The sequence below is a fragment of the Loxodonta africana genome, chromosome 24 (genome assembly GCF_030014295.1).
Source record: "Loxodonta africana isolate mLoxAfr1 chromosome 24, mLoxAfr1.hap2, whole genome shotgun sequence".
Lineage (NCBI taxonomy): Eukaryota > Metazoa > Chordata > Mammalia > Proboscidea > Elephantidae > Loxodonta > Loxodonta africana.
The window spans coordinates 45,893,128-45,912,919 of NC_087365.1; the positions used below are offsets into that span (position 1 = coordinate 45,893,128).

General features: G+C 46.5%; 1 protein-coding gene across 2 annotated transcripts; it reads right to left on the reverse strand.

Moving 5' to 3' along the window:
• Positions 1–10,726: 10,726 nt before the first annotated feature.
• OCSTAMP (osteoclast stimulatory transmembrane protein) lies at positions 10,727–19,536 on the reverse strand. 2 transcript variants are annotated; one of them, XM_023550321.2, is made up of 4 exons: positions 19,068–19,536; positions 17,991–18,072; positions 15,991–16,993; positions 10,727–12,294 (listed from the first exon to the last, which is right to left on the reverse strand). In XM_023550321.2, the coding sequence occupies exons 3-4, from the start codon at positions 16,786–16,788 to the stop codon at positions 11,836–11,838; spliced, it is 1,257 nt and encodes a 418-aa protein (XP_023406089.1). In that variant the 5' UTR covers positions 16,789–16,993; positions 17,991–18,072; positions 19,068–19,536; the 3' UTR covers positions 10,727–11,835. The 2 variants fall into 2 exon arrangements, with proteins under 2 accessions (XP_023406089.1, XP_023406088.2); XM_023550320.2 differs by lacking the exon at positions 17,991–18,072 and having other exon boundaries at positions 10,736–12,294; positions 19,068–19,476.
• Positions 19,537–19,792: the final 256 nt, after the last annotated feature.

The following is a 19,792-nucleotide window of genomic DNA, read 5'->3' on the forward strand; positions in this document are numbered from 1 at the left end:
AAAGGGTTGGCAGTTCGAATCCGCCAGGCGCTCCTTGGAAACTCTGTGGGGCAGTTCTGTTCTCTAGGGTTGCTATGAGTCGGAATCGACTCGATGGCATTGGGTTTGGTTTTGGTTTGGAGTTCAGGGTGGTTGTTCCATAGCAATAGATAACCGGAACACACATGCATCAGGTGTGGGCCCCGTCCTCAGTTATCAAGAAGCAAAGATTATCAAAATGAAAAGGGAAACCCGTTCAATAATCGAACACAGGTTCACAGGTGGCCTTCTATTGTGTTAGGCAGTGATCTGGGTCGTTCTAGTGAATACTCAACTCTGTGAGTTAAGTAATGTGGACATGATTGCTCCCATTTTACAGATGAAGAAACTGAGGCTTAGAAAGGTGAGGTGATCTACTTGTTGTCACATGGATAACAAGTGGCAAAGTCAGGGTTGGAACCAGATATGTCTGGCTGTAAACCCTCCACCAGTCCCTGACCTTTTAAGGGCATTTCAATTTGGAGACAGCCGTGAACATGAAATATTTGGTCCATGGACTCCCAGCACTTATGCTCTGGTAAGGGAGGGAGGCCATAAACAAATAGATAACTGTGCTTGCAATAAGAGTTTTAAAGGCACGATGGCAGTGGGTAATGGAGAACCATACCTTGTCTGGGGTGGGAGTGGAGTATGGAATTCAGGGAATGCATCCACTAGAAAGTGACATTTTAGCAGAAGTCCCTAGAATGATCATTCTGTTTGACTTGCCATTATCGATTCCATCACAAACAATTAATGAGAGCTAGCAGTTTTCAATCTTTTTTCTCAATACCCACAAAAAAAATTTTCATTACTACACAGTGCACATGTGTACACAGGCACACGCACAAACATGCACACACTCAGAGCTGAAGCAAATTTTTCAATATTATGCTTGTACTCACTATAAGCAATGTAGCAATGTATGCTGGCATTTTCTATTCCATTTCATTTTTTGAAGTACAATTGATTACAATCTGCTAAATTTACTCCCAATCCGTGATAATGACCCACCTTTTCAAAAACATGTCAGCCAGTCTTGATCCCATTTCCTTTACCTGTAATTGGGCTTGGAATAAGCAAGAGACTAATTCTGGTTAACTAGTTATGAGGGATGTTGTTGGAGGGAGGATGGGCTTCTGGGGCAGATTATATTCTGATATAATCAGCTCTAATTCCCCAGCTCTACAGGGAGAGACAGAGTCAGAGAGGGACCCTGAACTTACAAGACCCCGAGAGTGAGTGCTTCCTTAAGTTCTGCACTCTAGGTGCCTTACTCCCTCATCTTTGTCCTGACCTTGGGTGGAAGAGATTTTGAGCACCCAAACACTGAATCCACCACCCCAACCTCAGGGAAAGAGTCCCCAGTTGGGATCTGCTTTCAAACATTTCATTTAGGTTGACACCAGATTAAGTAACTGGCTGTTCTCCTTGGACACCCTGCAAGAAGAGCTGTTGTAGGTGCACAGGGGAGCTCTCTGTAGCCATATGGCGGGGTCAGTTTTACCAAAGGGAACCTTTCGTCTCCCTCCTGTTTACTGCCGCACGGGGAACTCATCAGAGAAGTGAGCATGAGTTGGCAGCCTTGTGGGTCTCACAAGCAGCTTCCATCCCCTTGATCTCCTTCAGACAAACAATGAAGAGAGTCCTTGAGAGGTGATGTCATGCCTCAAAGCCACATATTCCTCAACAGGAAGGTTGGGATTTGAACCCACCTCTGGCCGACTCAAAATAACACTGCCATGTTACGCAACATTATTTCTCCTCCTCTTTCCCAGTTTCCTTCCTGGAGTGGCCTCTGGAGAATGCAAACAGATAGACAGCCTTCTCTACCCAGTCCTTCCAGCTGAATTTAGAAAAGTCCCCGCTCCTCGAAAGTCAAAGATTTCATTTGGCTCATTCCTCTTGCACTGTAGCAGAGTTTACTTTCCAAAGATGACATCCCACCTGCTCTTTTGCCCTTCCCCACCACAAGGTGGGGGCCTATTTCTCTACTACCTTGAATCTCTGCTACCTTCCCCGCCACAAGGTGGAGGCCTATGGAGGCCTATATCTCTACTACCTTGGGCTGTGAGGCTCTTTTGGTGGAAGCGGTGCTGTGCCAGTTCAGGTGTAGCCCTTACCTACCCTGGAACCTTCTGTTTCCTACCTCTTGGAGCCCTGAGTTGCCACGTAAGGCATTCAGGCTACTCTGCTGAGGCCACGTGAAGGCACCAGGCACAATGAATTTGGAAGCCATCTTTGATAGACAGTGCAGCCAAGCCCTTCCAAAAACTCCAGCCCCTGTCACCATCTGCCTGCAACCATATGAGAAACCCCAAGTGAGAAGAGTCCAACTGAGTCCAGCCAGCTTACAGAACTATACATGATGATAAAATACTGTTCTAAGTCTCTAAGTTTGGGGGCAGTTTGTCATACAACGATAATGGAGAACACTCACCCTGCAATAAAGTGAGTCTGTAATAGAAAAAGGATTAGAACTCAGGGATACTGCCTCCCAACTTAGGGATAGTTTTGCTTTGTTTGAGGTCAGGGATGTCCCTCTTTCCCCTGAATAGAGTCTAGAACAAGTCAGGTGGGGAGAGAAGAAAGCAGCAACAGGGCTAAGAAGACCTGATGGGGATCTATGGGGCAGGATTGCTCTTTGAGGCCCTGGTAGGGTACTTCTGGCAGAAAATTTCAGAAAGAGTATGGAAACTCAATAGGTTCCCTGCATTCTAATGTAGTTCTAGAATGTGAGCTCCGGGGGAGCAGGGACTTGTCTTTATAAGTCAAGGTGGGCAAGTAAAATAACTGACCAAAAGTTGCTTTGGAATAAAGAATTATCTCACAGCAAGAAACCAGGAGGTTGGTGAATCCGAGCGTGAAGCAGCAACCAGCATCTTCATCAAGGGTCCCAGGCTTTCTATATCTTTCCAGTCTGTCATGTTCAGTGTGTTGGCTTTTTATTCTTGTCACAAGATGGCCCCCTCAGGTCCAAAGATCATATTGTTCAAGGCAGGATGAGGGGGCAAAGGGTTGATACCAAAGAGGGCACCTTCTACATCTGTCTCTTTTATCAGTGTGGCGAAATGAGTTCTTCTATGTGGCCTTTTGCCTTGGTTCTTTGGAAAAACAGCTCGAGAGCTTTTCCCCCTAAATCCTGAGGACTTACTTTTGCCCTAGTTTTCTACCCAGAGGATTTGTTACTTTTATCCAGGTTGATTGATATTTCCTGGGTAAGCTGCAGACAACTTGAGATTTGCTATTTTTTGTCTGGCCCTGGGCTGCATGCAGCCTGCCGTGTGATTAGTCTATTTTATGTACCTTGCAGGGGATTGGTCAATGTACTTATGCAAATGAAGTATCTGTGGCCTACTGAGAGGGGATTGGTCAGTTAGTGGCCCTGGTGGGAGGGCCATGCCTTGAAATTGACCAGGAGTTTGCTCATATATACAGCCAACCCCACAGAGCTCGGCAGACAGAGCAGAAGGAAGAGAGAAATGAAAAGAAGGAGATGGAAGAGGCAAGGAACCTTCTAAAAGAGCTGTAACACGAGTTGAGGGCTGTAACACTGAAGACACTGAGAGGCCCAGAGGGGGTCTCGCAACAGGGTTGGTGGTGACAGCAGGAAACTGCTGCTAGGAACGCAGCTAAGGGAGCAGAACAAAAATGCTACACTGGCTGTGAGCTGTGTCAGTTAGCAGTGGAGAGGCCAATGGAGGGAAGCCGAAGGCAGAGAGGTCTGTCCTGAGGGGGCTGGGAGGAAGCTTATCATCTGGGGGCCAAGAAGAGGCCTATTCTGAGGGTCCCTAGAAGAGGCTTGTCCTGAGGGGCCCGAGAGGAGGCCTGTCCTCAGGGGGCAGAGAGGAGGCCTGCATGGCTGAGAGGGGCGTGCATGGCAGAGAGAAGGGCCTTCTTGCTTGCATGGCCAAGAGGAGCTGAGAGAGCTGTCCTGCACTGAAGAAGGGAGGGGTGTACTCCCCACTTCAGGGGAGCCTTCTAGACTTTGCCTAATGCTTCCTGATCCTGATCCTGAGTTGTAATCCTGATCCCGAGTTGTAATCCTGATCCCAACTTGCTACTTCCTTAAAAAACCACTTAACTGTAAATATAGTCTGTTGAGTTCTGTGTGGCCATTGCAACAAATTATCCAACCCAGCAGAGAGTGCCCTGGAAAGGATGGCGGATGTCAGAGTTGGTAAAAAGGTTGGGGAGTGGAGGTGTGTCTGACTGCTGCCTCATAAGAATCAGCTTTGGGCTGACCTTGATTCACATTATCCCCCCCGAAGTTAGACAGGTTCTGATGCTACTACTACCATTTTACAATCGGCCAGCAAAATATTTCTCAGAAGCCCCCCGGAAGACTATCCTTATATCTCATTGGTCAGGACTGTGTCACATGACTACCCCTAGGTGCAAAGGAGGCTGGGAAAAGACGTGTCTGGCAAAATGGCATTGGGGTGCCCTGACTGTCTGTTGTGGATTGAGTTGTGTCCCCCAAAAATATGTGTCACCTTGGCTAGGCCATGATTCCCAGTATTGTGTGATTGTCTACCATTTTGTCATCTGATGTGATTTTCCTATGTGTTTTAAATCCTACTTCTACGATGTTAACGAGGCAGGACTAGATGCAGTTAGGTTAATGGGCAGGGCTCAATCTACAAGATTAAGTTGTGTTGTAAGCTAATCTCTTTTGAGATATAAAAGACAGAAGCAAGTACAGAGACATGGGGACCTCATACCAACAAGAAACAAGAGCCAGGAGAATAGAGCATTCTTTGGACCCAGGGTCCCTGCACTGAGAAACTCCTTGAGTGGGGAAGATTGATGACAAAGACCTTCTTCCAGAGCTGACAGAGACAGAAAGTCTTTCCCTGGAGCTGGAACCCTGAATTCAGACTTCCAGTCTCCTGAACTGTGAGAGAATAAATTTCTCTTTATTAAAGCCATCTACTTGTGGTATTTCTGTTGTAGCAGTGCTAGATGACTAAGACAACTGTCCTAGACTAGTGGTTCTCACTCCTGGCTGTGCATTAGAGTCACCTGAGGAACTCTTAAAAGATACGAATGCCTGGGCCCTTCCCCAGACCAACTAAATCGGATTCACCAAGGGTAGGGCCCAGTCATGAATATTTTTTGAAAGCATCTCAGATTATTGTAAAAGTGCTAGGGTTGAGAAGAACTGTTTTAAACCAATTTGATTTAGCTCCTGGAACTAGGAGAAGGAGCTACATTTCCTAAATACATTACTGCCTGATCAAAATTAGAGTTCAGTTAGCAAGAAGGGAGAGAAAAAATAGTCTTTAAGTAAGTGATGAATATTAGCTGCTCCACAGCCCAACCGCCTTGTGGTATAGATGGGGAAACTGAGACTCAGGGAGAAGAGACACAGCCAGGTAACAGCAGGTTTCCTTAACCCTAAGCAGGCGTCTTTCCATTTGGGAAGCTTTTTCTATGCAGTGGAAGGAGGGCCAAATGCAGAAAGAATCATTTGGCCTTTCCGAGGAGCTGATTCAGAAGGGCTTGTCCCCAACCTAGCCCCTGCCTTGGGCTCCAAGCCAGTTCCCTCTCAGGAGGGAGAGAGATATCCATCTCTCCAGGGAAGCACAGTCAGCATTTTAGCCTGACACAGGGCCAGAGGGAACCTATGGCACCAGGGTGGGGAGAGGACTGCTGCTGCTGTCAGGACAAAGGTCCTGGTAGGAACTTGTTCTACTTTTCCATTTGTGCTTGCGGCAGAGATGAAGATACAGTGGCAGCTGTTGTTACACTATTTGTAGGGTCAAAAGCCTGGAAAGAAACTAAATGTCCTCAACCCAATCCCCAATTCTGGCTCTCTTCCTCCTTCTCCAAAGCTAACCCTTACCCTGAACTTGGTGTTTTTTAATTCTTGTGCATTTTTGGTACACTTTTACTATGTATAGGGAACCCTGGTGGTGTAGTGGTTAAGAGCTATAGCTGCTAACAAAAAGGTCAGCAGTTGAAATCCATCAGGTGCTTCTTGGAAACCCTATGGGGCAGTTCTGCTCTGTCCTATGGGGTTGCTATGAGTCGGAATTGACTCGACGGCAATGTGTTTACTATATATGCATAATATTGTATTTCATGGTTTAAATTATGTATAAGAGTCATCATACTATACATATCCTTTAGCAACTTGCTTTTGTTTTTCAACATTATGTATAATGAAGATTTATCTGTGTTGACATATATAACCCGGGTTATATCATTTTAGCCATTCTAATCTATAGCGGTGGTTCTCAATCTTGGCTGCGCATTAGAACCACCTGGGGAGCTTTTTAAAATTCTGGTGCGGCAGACTACACCCCCTGCCCAAACCAAAACCAAACCCATTGCCACTGAGTCGATTCTGACTCACAGTGACCCTGTAGGAGAGAGTAGAACTGCCCCACGGCATTTCCAAGGCTGTACTCTTTATGGAAGTAGCCTGCTACATCTTTATCTTGCAGAGCGGCTGGTGGGTTTGAACCACCGACCTTTTGGTTAGCAGCCGAGCATTTAATCACTACACCTCTAGCGCTCCTTCTACCCCATGCCAGTGACATCCAAATCCCTGGGGGTGTGACTGAGTCTTAGTGTTTTTCATAAACTCACCAGGTGACACCAATGAGTTGCCAAAGTTGAGAACAAGTGAAATAAATGATCATTGGTTTATCTATTTATTTCATTATGCGTTACTTTAAAAACTCATGCAATAAATAAGATAAACAAAAATATTTAATGAACAATAAAAGAACACCCACATACCTACCACTTAGCTTCTTAAATAAAATGGTACTCATGAACCAAAATATCCCCTGAAGTCTTCTTAAAACCAAATGATAGTTCAGCTTAATTAGTAAAGAATGTCTGCCTTGAGCATTGGGCTCTTTTAAGATCTGTCTATATGGGATCAAAGTGACAACAACAGCTGGAAAGATTAGATGGGAAGACTAGGAGGGTACTAAGTTTATGTTCATGGGGGAGGAACAACTCAGAAAAGGAGAGTGAGAATCGTTGCACAACTCGAAGAATGTAATCCACATCACTGAATTACACCTGTAGAAATTGTTGAATTGGTGTATGTTCTGCTGTATAGTCCCAAAAATAAAATAAATTATATTAAAAAAAGGTACCCATGAAGCTGAACCTACTCCTACCCTATTGCTAAAATATAATCACTAACCTGAGTTTAGTGTTTATTATTTCCAAGCACTTCTTTATACTTTTACTACAGATGTCTACTTTACTTTCTATACTTTATTACACATGTATATATCCCTATTTTATATGTATATTTCCATATATATACATGTATAGAAAAATATCCGAACAGTATTAGTGGTATGAAGACAGTGGTTATGTCTGAAGGGGGTAAGAAGACTATCAAATTTTAGTGATTAAAGGGAACTTTATCCTTATTTGGAAACCCTGGTGGTGTAGTGGTTAAGAGCTACAGCTGCTAACCAAAAGTTCCGCAGTTCGAATCCATCAAGCGCTCCTTGGAAACTCTATGGGGCAGTTCTATTCTGTCCTATAGGGTCGTTATGAGTCGGAATTGACTCGACAGCAGTGGGCTTGGGCTCGGGCTTACCCTTATTTGAGAGACCAGTAAGATCATGAACTCTGGGAGCCAGACTGCCTGGATTTAATTTCTGGCTCTGAAGCTTACTAGCTGTGTGACTTTGGACAAAATACTAACATCCGTGAATCTCCATTTCTTTGCCTCTATGGGAAGGATGATAACAATACTACCTACGTCATATTGCTCACATACTGTGAAATTTCAATAAGGCAATGCGCATACATCTTTTAGCAGAGTTTCAGGTACATCAAGTGGCACGTTGAAGCTGGCCCAAAACCAGTTCACCAGAGTCAATTGTGTGTGACCCCATCTTCAGTGATATCACTTTGGCTACCCAAAACTCAAGGAAATCAGCAAATGCTATAAATAAGGTTTTTTTTCTTCTTCTTCTGTTCCTCCTCCCCTTCTTTCTTTCCTTTTTTAAAGCATTAGTTGTTAAGCATTTACCAGCATATCACCGGACATATCATAAAAAATAAAATATCATAAGCACCCTGCAAACATTAGCTGTTATTATCTGTAATGCTCTAATTTTTATAAGGAGAAGGATTCATGTCTTCCCTGTGAATGAGTCACTGCCTGAACAAATGAGAGGGCAGCTTGTGGGGAAGGGGAGCAGAGCTAGGCGCCTGGGTCTGGTGGGGCGCCAACAGTGCCCTCAGGGATGAGCACAAACACCTTTGGAGAATGGGAGGACAAGTGGCTGGAGTGTTGCTCAGCTCATCCTTGACTCACAGCCTAAAAATACCTCAGAGCTGGGGAGGGAGCCTGGGGCGAGAGAGAGCTGATTGTAGCAATTCTGTTTTCCATCCTTTTGAAAACCCAACCACCTAGATGTGTCTTTGGACGTCAGGTCCAGTAAAAAGGGCTGGATCAGAATCCTGGGATCAAGCCTCATCTTGGGTGACCACAGGCAGGTCCCTCCCCCTGCCTGGGCCTCTGTCCCTCAGGTTGTCAGACGGTTGCAACATTCTCTAAGGTCCAACTTGTAAAACTATAATCACATGTGACCTGCAGGCAGCCTGGTCCACTGGGCCCCTGTTAGATCTTGGCATTCAAACTAACATCTTGGCAACAACAAAAGGTTGTTTTTATTGGCATTTCTCAAGAAAATTCTAAATGGGGAGTAAAACCCAGTACCCAGTGCGGTCGAGTCGATTCCCACTCATAGTGACCCTGTAGGACAGAGTAGAACTGCCCCATAGAGTTTCCAAGGAGCACCTGGTGGATTCGAACTGCCGACCTTTTGGTTAGCAGCCGTAGCACTTATGGGGAGTAAAAAAAAAAAAAAAATGGGGAGTAGTGAGCCACAAATTGGTTAAAATTCTCTTTCTCAGTCCCTGTCAGTATACTGTATAGTATCTCATGCTCTGGGCAGCAGCCCTACTGACATTCCCTCTCCTTATCTCTCACAAATGTTCATCTCTAGGGCAAGTGTGATGCATTGGGCCTTAATATCCGATCCACCCTTCTCAGTAGGGTTTCAGTTTGGTAGGTTTTTGCCAGTAATTTTTAACGTAATAGAATGGAATGGGATGGGATGGGATGGAATGGAACGGAATAGAAATCAGATATGATTAATGAGATGAGACAGGCTAGAATAGCATAGAAAATATCAGGGTACACTGCACAAATTCGAGAGCCCTGGTGGCACAATTTTTAAGTGCTTGGCTGCTAACAAAAACGTTGGCAGTTCAAACCCACCAGCTGCTCCGTAGGAGCAAGATGTGGCAGGCTGCTTCCGTAAAGATTCCAGCCTTGGAAACTCCATGGGGCAGTGCTACTCTCTCATACAGGGTCGCTATGAGTCAGAATTGACTCAACAGCAATGGTTTTGTTTGGTTTGGCTATTTTTCATTAAACTTTTATTTCAGTTGTATAACACGTGTGTATATGGGGGTGCAATGTAAAAGTTATTTTTCCTGTGTTTGGAGGTCAAAAAGTTTCAAAGCCATTATTTTGTTGTGTCTTCCTGAACTATAGAAGTTGGAGGGCTAAAAAGTACATTCGGCAGACTCCCTTGCAGCTAGTGTTCCTGGTGGGAGTTAGGTTCTGTCAGTCAGATGCACCTGTGAGATTTGGTAGGTGGAAGGAAGTAGAGGCTTGATTTCTGCTGCTCCTACTTCTGTCGTGAAGGCCAGGCCACTATATACAGTCATACAGACCACAGGGGCACCCTGCCCGTCAGCTGAGGGGAGGTCATTCATGGTACTGTGATGGGAACTGCATTCCCTAGAGTTGAGTGAGGTGGCAGCTCTGCTGGAGGTGCCAGCGGACTGTGTTCAGACACCTCAGTGTCCGAGCGCTGACTCTGTGGGAGATAAGCAGCCAAACTTTGCTTTGGCTTTTACTGGGGGCAGATCTTGCATTTGCAGCAGTTGTTGTAACAGCGGCTTCCTTACCCCTGGACACAGCTAAGATGGTGCATTCTTAGAGCCAACTGTTTGAGTGGTGGCTTCCTGATTTCTTACCCTCCTGGTGATGGCAGAGGTGAGCTCCCTGGTTGAGCCAGTTCTGGGGCCTCATTCCTGGAGACACAGCGAGCCCCCACCTTCAGTTCTTCCAACAATTTTGTAAGCACCTAGTTACCTGTATTAAATCCCCCTTCCTGACAGCAACGGGTTTCGTTTGGTGGTTCTTTTTTTCCCCCCAACAGAATATCTAGAGCAATTTCTTATCTTTAATTGTTGTTAGGTGCCATCGAGTTGGTTTCAACTCATAGCGACATTATAGAACAGAGTAGAACTGCCCCATAGAGTTTCCAAGGAGCAACTGGTGGATATGAACTGCTGACCTTTTGGTCAGCCCCAGAGTTCTTAACCACTGTGCCACGAGGGTGCCAATCTGTAATTAGACCCTGACTAATAGGGCATCCAATTCAAGCCACAATAGCTCTTTTTAAAAGAGATCAAGTTAGCAGCTTAATTTTTTTCTTGTTTTCTCTTTTACCTACCGCCCACGTTCCACACAAACAAAAAGCCTAGAAGCTGACACAGCAAACAAGAGAACTTCACTCTTGGAGTGTGGGGGTGTTGATGGAAAAGCTGCAAACTCCTATCTTACACTTTTTCTTATCCCTGCTGCAAATAAATAAAGAACAACAGAAGGAGAGCTTAGGGGTTTCACCACTATCGTGTAGAATTTGTGGTCCCCCAGATCTACTTTAGCCAGAATTTGAAGGGGCCCAGGGGCAGCAGAGGAGGGAGGAGTGTTTTGCCCAGGAGACTCAACAATCCCATCTTCTCAGGAGACATGAGACCTGTGGTGAAGGAAAGGATGTCTCAAGGAGAGCATGGTAGGCAGGATCATGCCACCCCAGCCCCCAAAACTACTGCATGGGACATCCTTATACTAAATAATTATTTTCATTCTTTATGTGTTGTTTTGTTATTTATTATCATTGTTGTTGTTGTTGTTAGGTGCCATCGAGTCAGCTGACTCATACCAACCAGAACAAAACATTGCCGGGTCCTGTGCCATCTTCATGATCATCTGTATGTTTGAGTCCATTGTTGCAGCCACTGAGTCAGTCCATCTCATTGAGGGTCTCCCTCTTTTCCGCTGACCCTCTCTCTACCAAGCATGATGACCTTTTCCTGTGGTTCGTCTCTCCTGATAACGTGTCCAAAGTAAGCAAGAGGAAGTCTCAGTGACCCCACTTCTAAGGAGCATTCTGGCTGTACTTCCTCCAAGACAGATTTGTTTATTATCATTATTTATCTACAATTCAAATTTAACTGTGCGTCCTGTATTTTTATTTGGTAAACCTGGCAACCCTAGATGGGGAGCCCCCAAAGGAATTGAAAAGGAGTAACGAGACCTGGTTTAGGATTTAATAAATACATTTATTTATAAAGTCAAGAAAATTTAAATTACTATAAATAAGTTCAAGGAGGATTCAGAGGCATATAAATAAGGCCCAGGAACCTTTAGACAAATTCACAGTGCAACGTCTGCACCTAATCATTAAAGCAGTTGATGGAGATGAGAGCTTTGATCGCTTTCCAACTGGCCTGGAGGAGCCATGAGCCATCTGCGCTCTTCCTTCACTTTCCCTCTGCAGAGTCCTTTACTGTTTACCGAGGACATTCATGCCCGATATCTCATTCCACCCTTATCACATTCCCAAGTAGAAAGCAGGTCACATCAATTGTTTCCGTAGCTATTATGCACATGTGGAAACAGAGGCTCAGAGATGTGAAGTGACCTACACAAAGTCACACAGCAGAGGGGCCAGGATGAAAAAAAACTCAGGGTTGTGGGACTCCGCAGCTCTTTCCCTCTGCCTCCTGCTCTCTGTTCTTCAAAGTGTCCAGCTGGCAGTAGTTCTGGCTACCCACGCTGGTTTCGGAGCAGGAAGGTGCCCCCAGGGGTGGCTGAAGGCCATGGTGCCTGTCATACCTTCGCTGGAGTCGGGCGCGAAGGTGGAGGATCCTCCTGGCCTCCTGGGCTGTGAAGAAGGATGCTGCGATGGCGTGCCGCAGGCGGAGTGCGTAGGTTTCCAGGAAGACTGTGGCCCAAGCTGTGAGCTGCAGCGCCCCCGCGGCCAGGGAGGCGGGCGTGCGGGGATGCTGGGCGGGCAAGAGCCTGCAGTCGGGAGAGGCGAGGCGCAGCTCCCACTGGTAGGAGCTGTGGGCAGAGAGGAAAGGGCTCTCTGGGGGCATATGGTCGAAGAGGAAGGGGATGAAGTCCAGGATGGTGTAGGTTGACTTCGAAAAGGAATAAAAAAGACAGGGTCAATGGGACAGACACTCCTGCCACCCTATCCTCCCACCGCTCCTGGACACTTACAGGACTGGATGAGGCCCATGTTTCCTGCCCTCATCAGCAAAATGGGCACAGAAATAACCCCTGCCTGCCGGGGTTTGAGGAGGATCCAGTAGGATTGAACTCTGAAACAGGCTTTTTGCCAAATAAAGAGTAGCGTGCAATGCTTAGATTTTTATTATTACTATCTCTGAGCAGAATATTTTAGAGAAAAGAAATTTAACGCTTATGGGCATACTCTTTGCTGAGTCCTTCGTGAAGACTTTAGATGTTCTATTCCATCAAATAAACACAGTTCTGAGACTGAGCCCAACATGATCTTCCCAGGCGTACCCAAGATCACATAGTGGGTCACAAGTGGCAGACCTAGGGGTCAGTATCAGCCACGTGGGTCCCAACATCCCACTCATGAGCGTTTATGTGCTACGATCTCCACAGGTATGTCAGAGTAAGGAGTCCACACACACATGGGTGTGGCACAAATGGTTAAGTGCTCAAGTGCTATCTTCAAGGTTGGTAGTTCTGAACCTACCCAGAGGTGCCTCGGAAGAAAAGCCTGGTGATCTGCTTCCAAAGGTCCTTGAAAGCCCTATGGAGTGCAGTTGTATTCTGATACAGGTGGGGCCAATTCTGACTCATGCTGACCCCATGTGTGCCAGCGTAGAACTGCGCTCCACAGGGCCCTCAATAGCTGATTTAAAAAAAAAAAAAAAAAAAATTTTTTTTTTTTTTTTTAGATAGCCAGGTCTTTTCTTTCAGCGTATCTCTGGATGGACTCAAACTGTTAATCTTTCTTTTAGAACCAACCAAGCATATTAACCCAAACAAATCTATGTGAACTAAGGCTAAGTGAATGATTTTAAACATATAAAAGTAAACTCCTGAGTGATAAAAAACCATTTTGTCTTGGTTTAATGGGCAGCATTTTCTTTCCTACATAAAATTTTCACATCTACATAAAATGATGGTGTGACTTGCAATCAATGGTATCCTAGATTTGGTGAAATACCGTAAATCAGGTAATACACTTAGGCCATTGCCTGGTACCTGTCTTTACTGTGACCTAAATACAAAACAAATTTTACAGCACCTTCCAGGCACAAGTTACGTTGTAAATGAAGAATAATTTAACCAAACAATATAATTTTATCTCCTACAATACACTCTGACAATTTTCTATTCTCTTTCAGTAAAAAAAAAAAAAAAAAAAAAAAGCTGGCCATGACCTCCTAAATTGATTTCATGCAGTTTAAAAACACTTCGTTAGCATATTCTAAGTACTCAATAAATATTAGCTAGTAATATAATTAACTCAGGGTCTGGCACTTTGGTATGTTTTATGGAATGAATGTTTGGGTGAGATTTCACCATTAAAAATGGAAAGCAAAAAGATTTGTGTCTAAAGAAAATATTGAAAACTACGAATCTTGACAAGCAGTCAGCAAATTTTTCTGTAAAGGGTCAGATGGTAAATATTTTAGGCTTCGGGGACCATATGATCCCTGTTGTTGTTGTTAGGTGCCGTTGAGTTGGTTCCAATTCATAGAGACACTATGTACAACAGAACGAAACACTGCCCAGTCCTGCGCTGTCCTCACAATCGTTGCTATGTTTGAGCCCATTGCTGCAGGCCACTGACCCTCTACTTTACCAAGCATGATGTCCTTCTCCAGGGACTGGTCCCTCCTGATAACATGTCCAAAGTACATAAGACGAAGTCTCTCCATCTTCATTTCTAAGGAGCATTCTGGCTGTACTCTTTCCAGGACAGACTTATTTGTTCTTCTGGCAGTCCATGGTATGTTCAATATTCTTTGTCAACCCCGTAATTCAAAGGTGTCAATTCTTCTTCAGTCTTCCTTACTCATTGTCCAGCTTTCGCATGGGTGTGAGACGATTGAAAATAACCTGGTTTGGGACAGGAACACTTTAGCCCTCAAAGTGACATCTTTGCTTTTCGACGTTTTAAAGAGGTCTTTTGCAGTGGGTTTGCCCAATTCAGTACCTCATTTGCTGTCTTGACTGCTGCTTCCATGGGTGTTGATCGTGGATCCAAGTAAAATGAAATCACTGACAACTTCAGTCTTTTCTCTGTTTACCAGAACGTTGCTTATTGATACAGTTGTGAGGATTTTTGTTTTCTTTATGTTGAGGCATGATCCATACTGAAGGCTGTAGTCTTTGATCTTCATCAGTGAGTACTTCAAGTCCTCTTCCCTTTCAGCAAGCAAGGCTGTGTCATCTGCATAGCACAGGTTGTTAATAAGTCTTCCTCCAGTCTTGATGCTGCATTCTTCTTAATATAGTCCAGCTTCTCAGATTATTTGCTCAGCATACACATTGAATAAGTACGGTGAAAGGATACAACCTTGATACACACCTTTCCTGATTTTAAGCCATGCAGTACCCCTGTGTTCTATTTTAGGTCTGTACTTAGACCTCTTGGTCTGCATACAGGTTCCACATGAGCACAATTGAGCATTCTGAAATTTCCATTCTTCGTAGTATTATCCATAATGTGTTATGACCCATGCAGCTGAATGCCTTGCATAGTCAATAAAACACATCTTTCTGGTGTTCTCTGCTTTCAACCAAGATCCATCTGACATGATCCCTGACATGACATGACCTCAACTTTGCCTTTGTAGAGCAGCATAGACAATACCTAAATGAATGGGCATGGTTGTACTCCAGTGAAGCCTTATCTATAAAACTAGGCAGCCAGCTATATTTGGCCCACGGGCCATGGTTTGCTGACTCCTGATCTAGGCCATTCCTAAGCTCCCTCTGGTCTAATATGCAGAGATGTGAGTTAACAATTGTTACCATTCATTAAAGGAGCCCTGGTGGTGCAGTGGTTAAGTATTCATCTGCTAACCAAAAAGTAGGCAGTTCAAATCCACCAACTGATCTGAGGGAGAAAGGTGTGGCAGTCTGCTTCTGTAAAGATATGGCCTTGGAAACCCTGTGGGGACAGTTCTGCTCTGTCCTGTAGGGTCGCTATGAGTCAGAATCGACTTGATGGCAATGGATTTGGTTTGGTTTGGTTTTGGTTGATGGTGCAATGTGCTCAGTTGCTAATCTAAAGGTCAGCAGTTTGAACCCACCCAACAGCTCCTTGAGGGAAAGACCTGGAACTCTGCTCCCGTACAGACTGCAATGTAGGAAAGCCTATGGGGCAGTTCTACTCTGTCACATGGGGTTGCTATCAGTCAGAATCGACTTGGCACCAACAACAGCAACAACCATTAGTAAACCCCTCCTATGTGTCATGAAGCTTACCAGGTACTTTTGGAGACATTATTATCACATTGAAGACTCACAATGGTCTTGTAGGATAAGAAGGATTCGTCCAATTTGTACAAAAGAGGACAAGGAGGCTAGGACATTCTGCCACTTGTGAAAAGAGTGCTGTGGAGGTCAAGTTATTTTAACTGATACTTGGGCAGCAGTATGCACACCGGCAATGTGAGGTGAAAGCAGAACCCCCCTCACAGGCTGTTGTGAGGATTAAATGAGTTCACCACTGGATGCCCAAGGGTCCCCAGCTGATCCAGGACCATGACTGGAAGGGGAGTAAAGCTCGATTGTGAGTCAAGGGTGAAAGGACTCCACCAGCTTTCCATCACAGCACTTACATCGTACTTGAGGAGGAGTGTGACGGGCACACTGGGCAGCTTCTGAGCCCAGTCCACAACTGCCTGGGCCAGCAGGAAGGCCACATGGTCTGTGGCTGCTGTCACAGCTGTGGCCGCCAGAAGTAGGGTCAGCATTCCCAGCCTTAGGAGGCAACTCAGCAGCTCCTCCTGGGTCAGCCTCGGCTGGGCCGCCTGGAGCAGCCAGGCTGGTGGGGAGGCTACCAGGTGTGTGGCCTGGGCCTCTGCCAGCTGCCCGACCAGCTGCCGTGTGGCGTAGATATTGTCAAACTGTAGGTCAGTCAGATAGCGATGGAGGTACCAGGCAGACTCCAACAGAAGGCCCAGTACAAAGACCCCGGTGACCACCCTCTGGGCCCCCAGTGCTGCTGCCCCAGCCAGGGTCTCCAGGTCAGAGAAGTCTTCCAGGACCTGCTCAGTGACCCTGAGCATGTGTAGCCGGAAGGCAGAGCCGTTGCCTTCGGCTCCAAACGTCAGGCCCCTGCTACCTGCCTGGACTGCAGGGCCCAGAGCCCTGGACGCCATGTGCAGCTGGTGGGTGGTGTTGAGCAAACTCTCCAGGGAGCCCTCGGTGACACACCTCAGCACGCGCCCAACTGCTCTTACGTTGGACAAGACATTGGGCACCACGATGCTGGCCAGTGTGGCAGCACTGCAGGACAGGAGCAAGTGGCGACCCTGCTTTGTGCCCAAGGTGGGCACGCTGAGTGCAAACAGGCAGCGGGCCGGGGGCACCAGGCCCAGGCCCAGGCAGACCAGGAGGCCACAGACAGCAGCCATTGAGGCAGAGGGTCCCGGAGGATAATGCAGCGAGGACACCAGCCAGTGGTGGGTCAGACCTGCGGCAGCAGTGGCCAGGGAACCACACAGGAGGAGTAGCGTCAGCAGTTGGCCACAGCTGGCTGGAACAGGCCGGGAGAAGTCATTCCAGGCGCTCTGCAGCAGAGCAAGGGCCTTGTAGAGTGCCAAGTGCCAGAACCTCCACCTGCACACAAGGAAATTGGGGGAACCTCTGTCAGGAGGATGGGAGTGTGCCCACTGCCCCTGCCCCACAAAACATTGGCCAGCTAACAAGCTCCATCTCTTTAGCCTCAGAGGCACGCAGCTTCCAGGCGTGCCAATCAGAGTAACCCACCCCATAGGCCACATGACACAAACTGAACCAATCAGAGCTTTTCAGGATTATTCTCATTGGAGCTGTCAGGGAACAAGAGAATGGAAGCACTGGGAAAAGCACAGACGCGAGAGAGAGAGGGAGAGAGAGGGAGACAGAGAGAGCAAGACAGAGAGAGCAAGCAAGCGACTATTACACTTGAATGCATCTCTTGCTTGGCTTGCTGTGTGACCCTGAACAGTCCCTTATTGGTGGGCCTGTTTTTCCTCTGTAATTGGCAATGGGGTGGGGAGTAGACCAGTTGGCTCCTGGGAACCTCTCCTACTCTGACTAACAGAGGGTCCTAGCTACACTCCTTATATTTATTCATTCAACAAATATCATTAAGCAATTGAAAGGGGCAGCATGAGGAAGATTGTAGGGGCCTAACGTCCTGGGTATTGTAGCATTGCTTCTGCGTGGCTTGCACAGTTAGCTTTTGAATACCCTGGTGATTTCACGATTTGTGGTTTGTTTCCTCCCTTCCCTCTCCCATTCTCCACGATTGTGTAAAGTTTAAAATTAACCTATGTTCCTCTTGAACAAGCAGAACAAAGATCAATAAGATTTGGATGATACAACCAGACAAGGGGGGCCCATCTTGTGACTGAAACCAGGATGGCATCAGAGGACCTCTAAAGAATACCCACAGAAGGTCAACATGCCCCCGCCCCCAAAGGGGAACTACCATTCTCCAGATTCTTTAAGCCTAAACCCTAATCCTATAAAACCCTCCGGTCGGTCTCCAGCAGACAGACAGACTATGGAGGAGCCCATTCCCCTCTGTCTCTTGTATACTGGTATACAATAAGCCCCTCTTGCTGCTTACCTCACCGCTGTCTCAGTATTGGCTTTGCGGTAGGCAGCTCAAATCCGTGTTTTTCGGTAACACAACTGCTATGTGATAGGCACTGGGGAAACAGGAGTGAATAAAACAGACAAAAATCCCTGCCCTCAGAGAGCTTACACTAAAGAGTAATAGTAGAGGAGCTCGTAAGAACAGGTTGGATTCCAGGTACATTCTGTAGGTAAAGTCAACAAGATTTGCAGACAGATTGGCTGTGGGATGTCAGAAAGGGAGGAAGCCAATGAGGTTTTGTGCCTGAGCAACTGGAAGTCTCTGGAGGCCATTACCTGAGATGGGAAATCCGTGGATGGAGCTGGTTTAAATGGAGTGGAGGGAAGAGGAATTCAGCTTGGAACTCCAAGATTTGAGATGCCTATTTAGCCACTCCTTGGAAACCCTGAGTCGGAATGGACTTGTGGAAGCCCTTTCCGGCCGCGCTTTGGAGACCCTGTGGGTGGTTCTACTCTGTCCTGTAGGGTCGCTATGAGTCAGAATCGACTTGACATTGAGGGCAAGGGGTACGCATACAAAAAAAGTATGTGCCTCGTAGAGTCTTTTATCTTAATAGTTGTAAAGAGCACACAGTACCCCCAGGTGGCCTCACTCAGCTGCCTTGGCCCTAAAGGCATTTGAATTTGAGACTAAACTCCCCCCTCCACCTGGACAATTAGTACTTGGAACACGGCAGCTGCTGAGAAAATAGCTAATAACATAAATGGTTTTAAGAAATGAAGGCTAGTTGCCAGTCGACACTTTCTGAGTGTTGTAAATAACCAGGAGACTAGCTGTGCGGGTTATTAAGTGTTTACTCTGAGCCAAGCACTGAGTCAAGCCCTATGCATGCATTTTCTCATGCCATTCTTACAATAGCTTTGCAGACGGTATTATCACACCCATTTCACAGATGGACAAATTGAAGCTCCGAGAAATGAGGATTTCCTCCCAAGGTCCCACAGCCAGGGAATGCAGAGCTTGAGCCCTGGGGTGCATACCTCTCACCCCTGATTGCTGACTGTTTTCTCGCCTGTGGCCCCCAATGTCCAAAGTCCCCAGACCTACCCGGTCCTGACAAGGTGTTCAGCTGTCCCCCGGAGGGTCCTCATGTTCCCTGAAAACAGCAGTGGTCCAGGCAGCTGTCTCTGGCAGCGGTGGTAGGTGGCAAGAAAGTGGGGGAAGCCGTGTCCACGGGGACTTGGGAAAGCCTGTTGCTTCTGCTTTTCTACCTTTTAGTGAAGCCCTCCTGGCCGCCTTGTCCCGCCCTGCCTGGGCCCACATCCCAGGGGGTTGGGCAAGTGGCCTCACCCTCTCCCCACAGCGGAAGGTGTGGGAGGAGTGAGGGAAGCCCTTTCCCAGTAGCTTCTCTAATCTGATACTGAAAGGAGCCCTGGTGGTGCAGTGGTTAAAATGCTTGGCTGCTAACCAAAAGGGCAGCAGTTCGAACCCACCTGCCACTCCACAGGAAAAGGTTGTGGCAGTCTGCTTCCATAAAGATTTGCAGCCTTGGAAACCCTATGGAGCAGTTCTACTCTGTCCTGCCAGGTCGCTGTAAGTTGGAATCGACTCCACTGCAATGAGTCTGGTGGTTTTGGTTTAACAGGGAGGTAGAATTAGCCCCATTTTACAGAGGAGGAAAACTGAGGCCCAGAGAAGCCATACAGCTCTTTAGTGGCAGTGCCAGGACTAGAATTCTATTTTGCTTCCGTTTCCCTCCCCCTCCATGGTTATGTGCCCCAAGAGGAGTCTGATCCCTGGCTTTTAGGGTTGAGGACCCAGGCGAGACAACT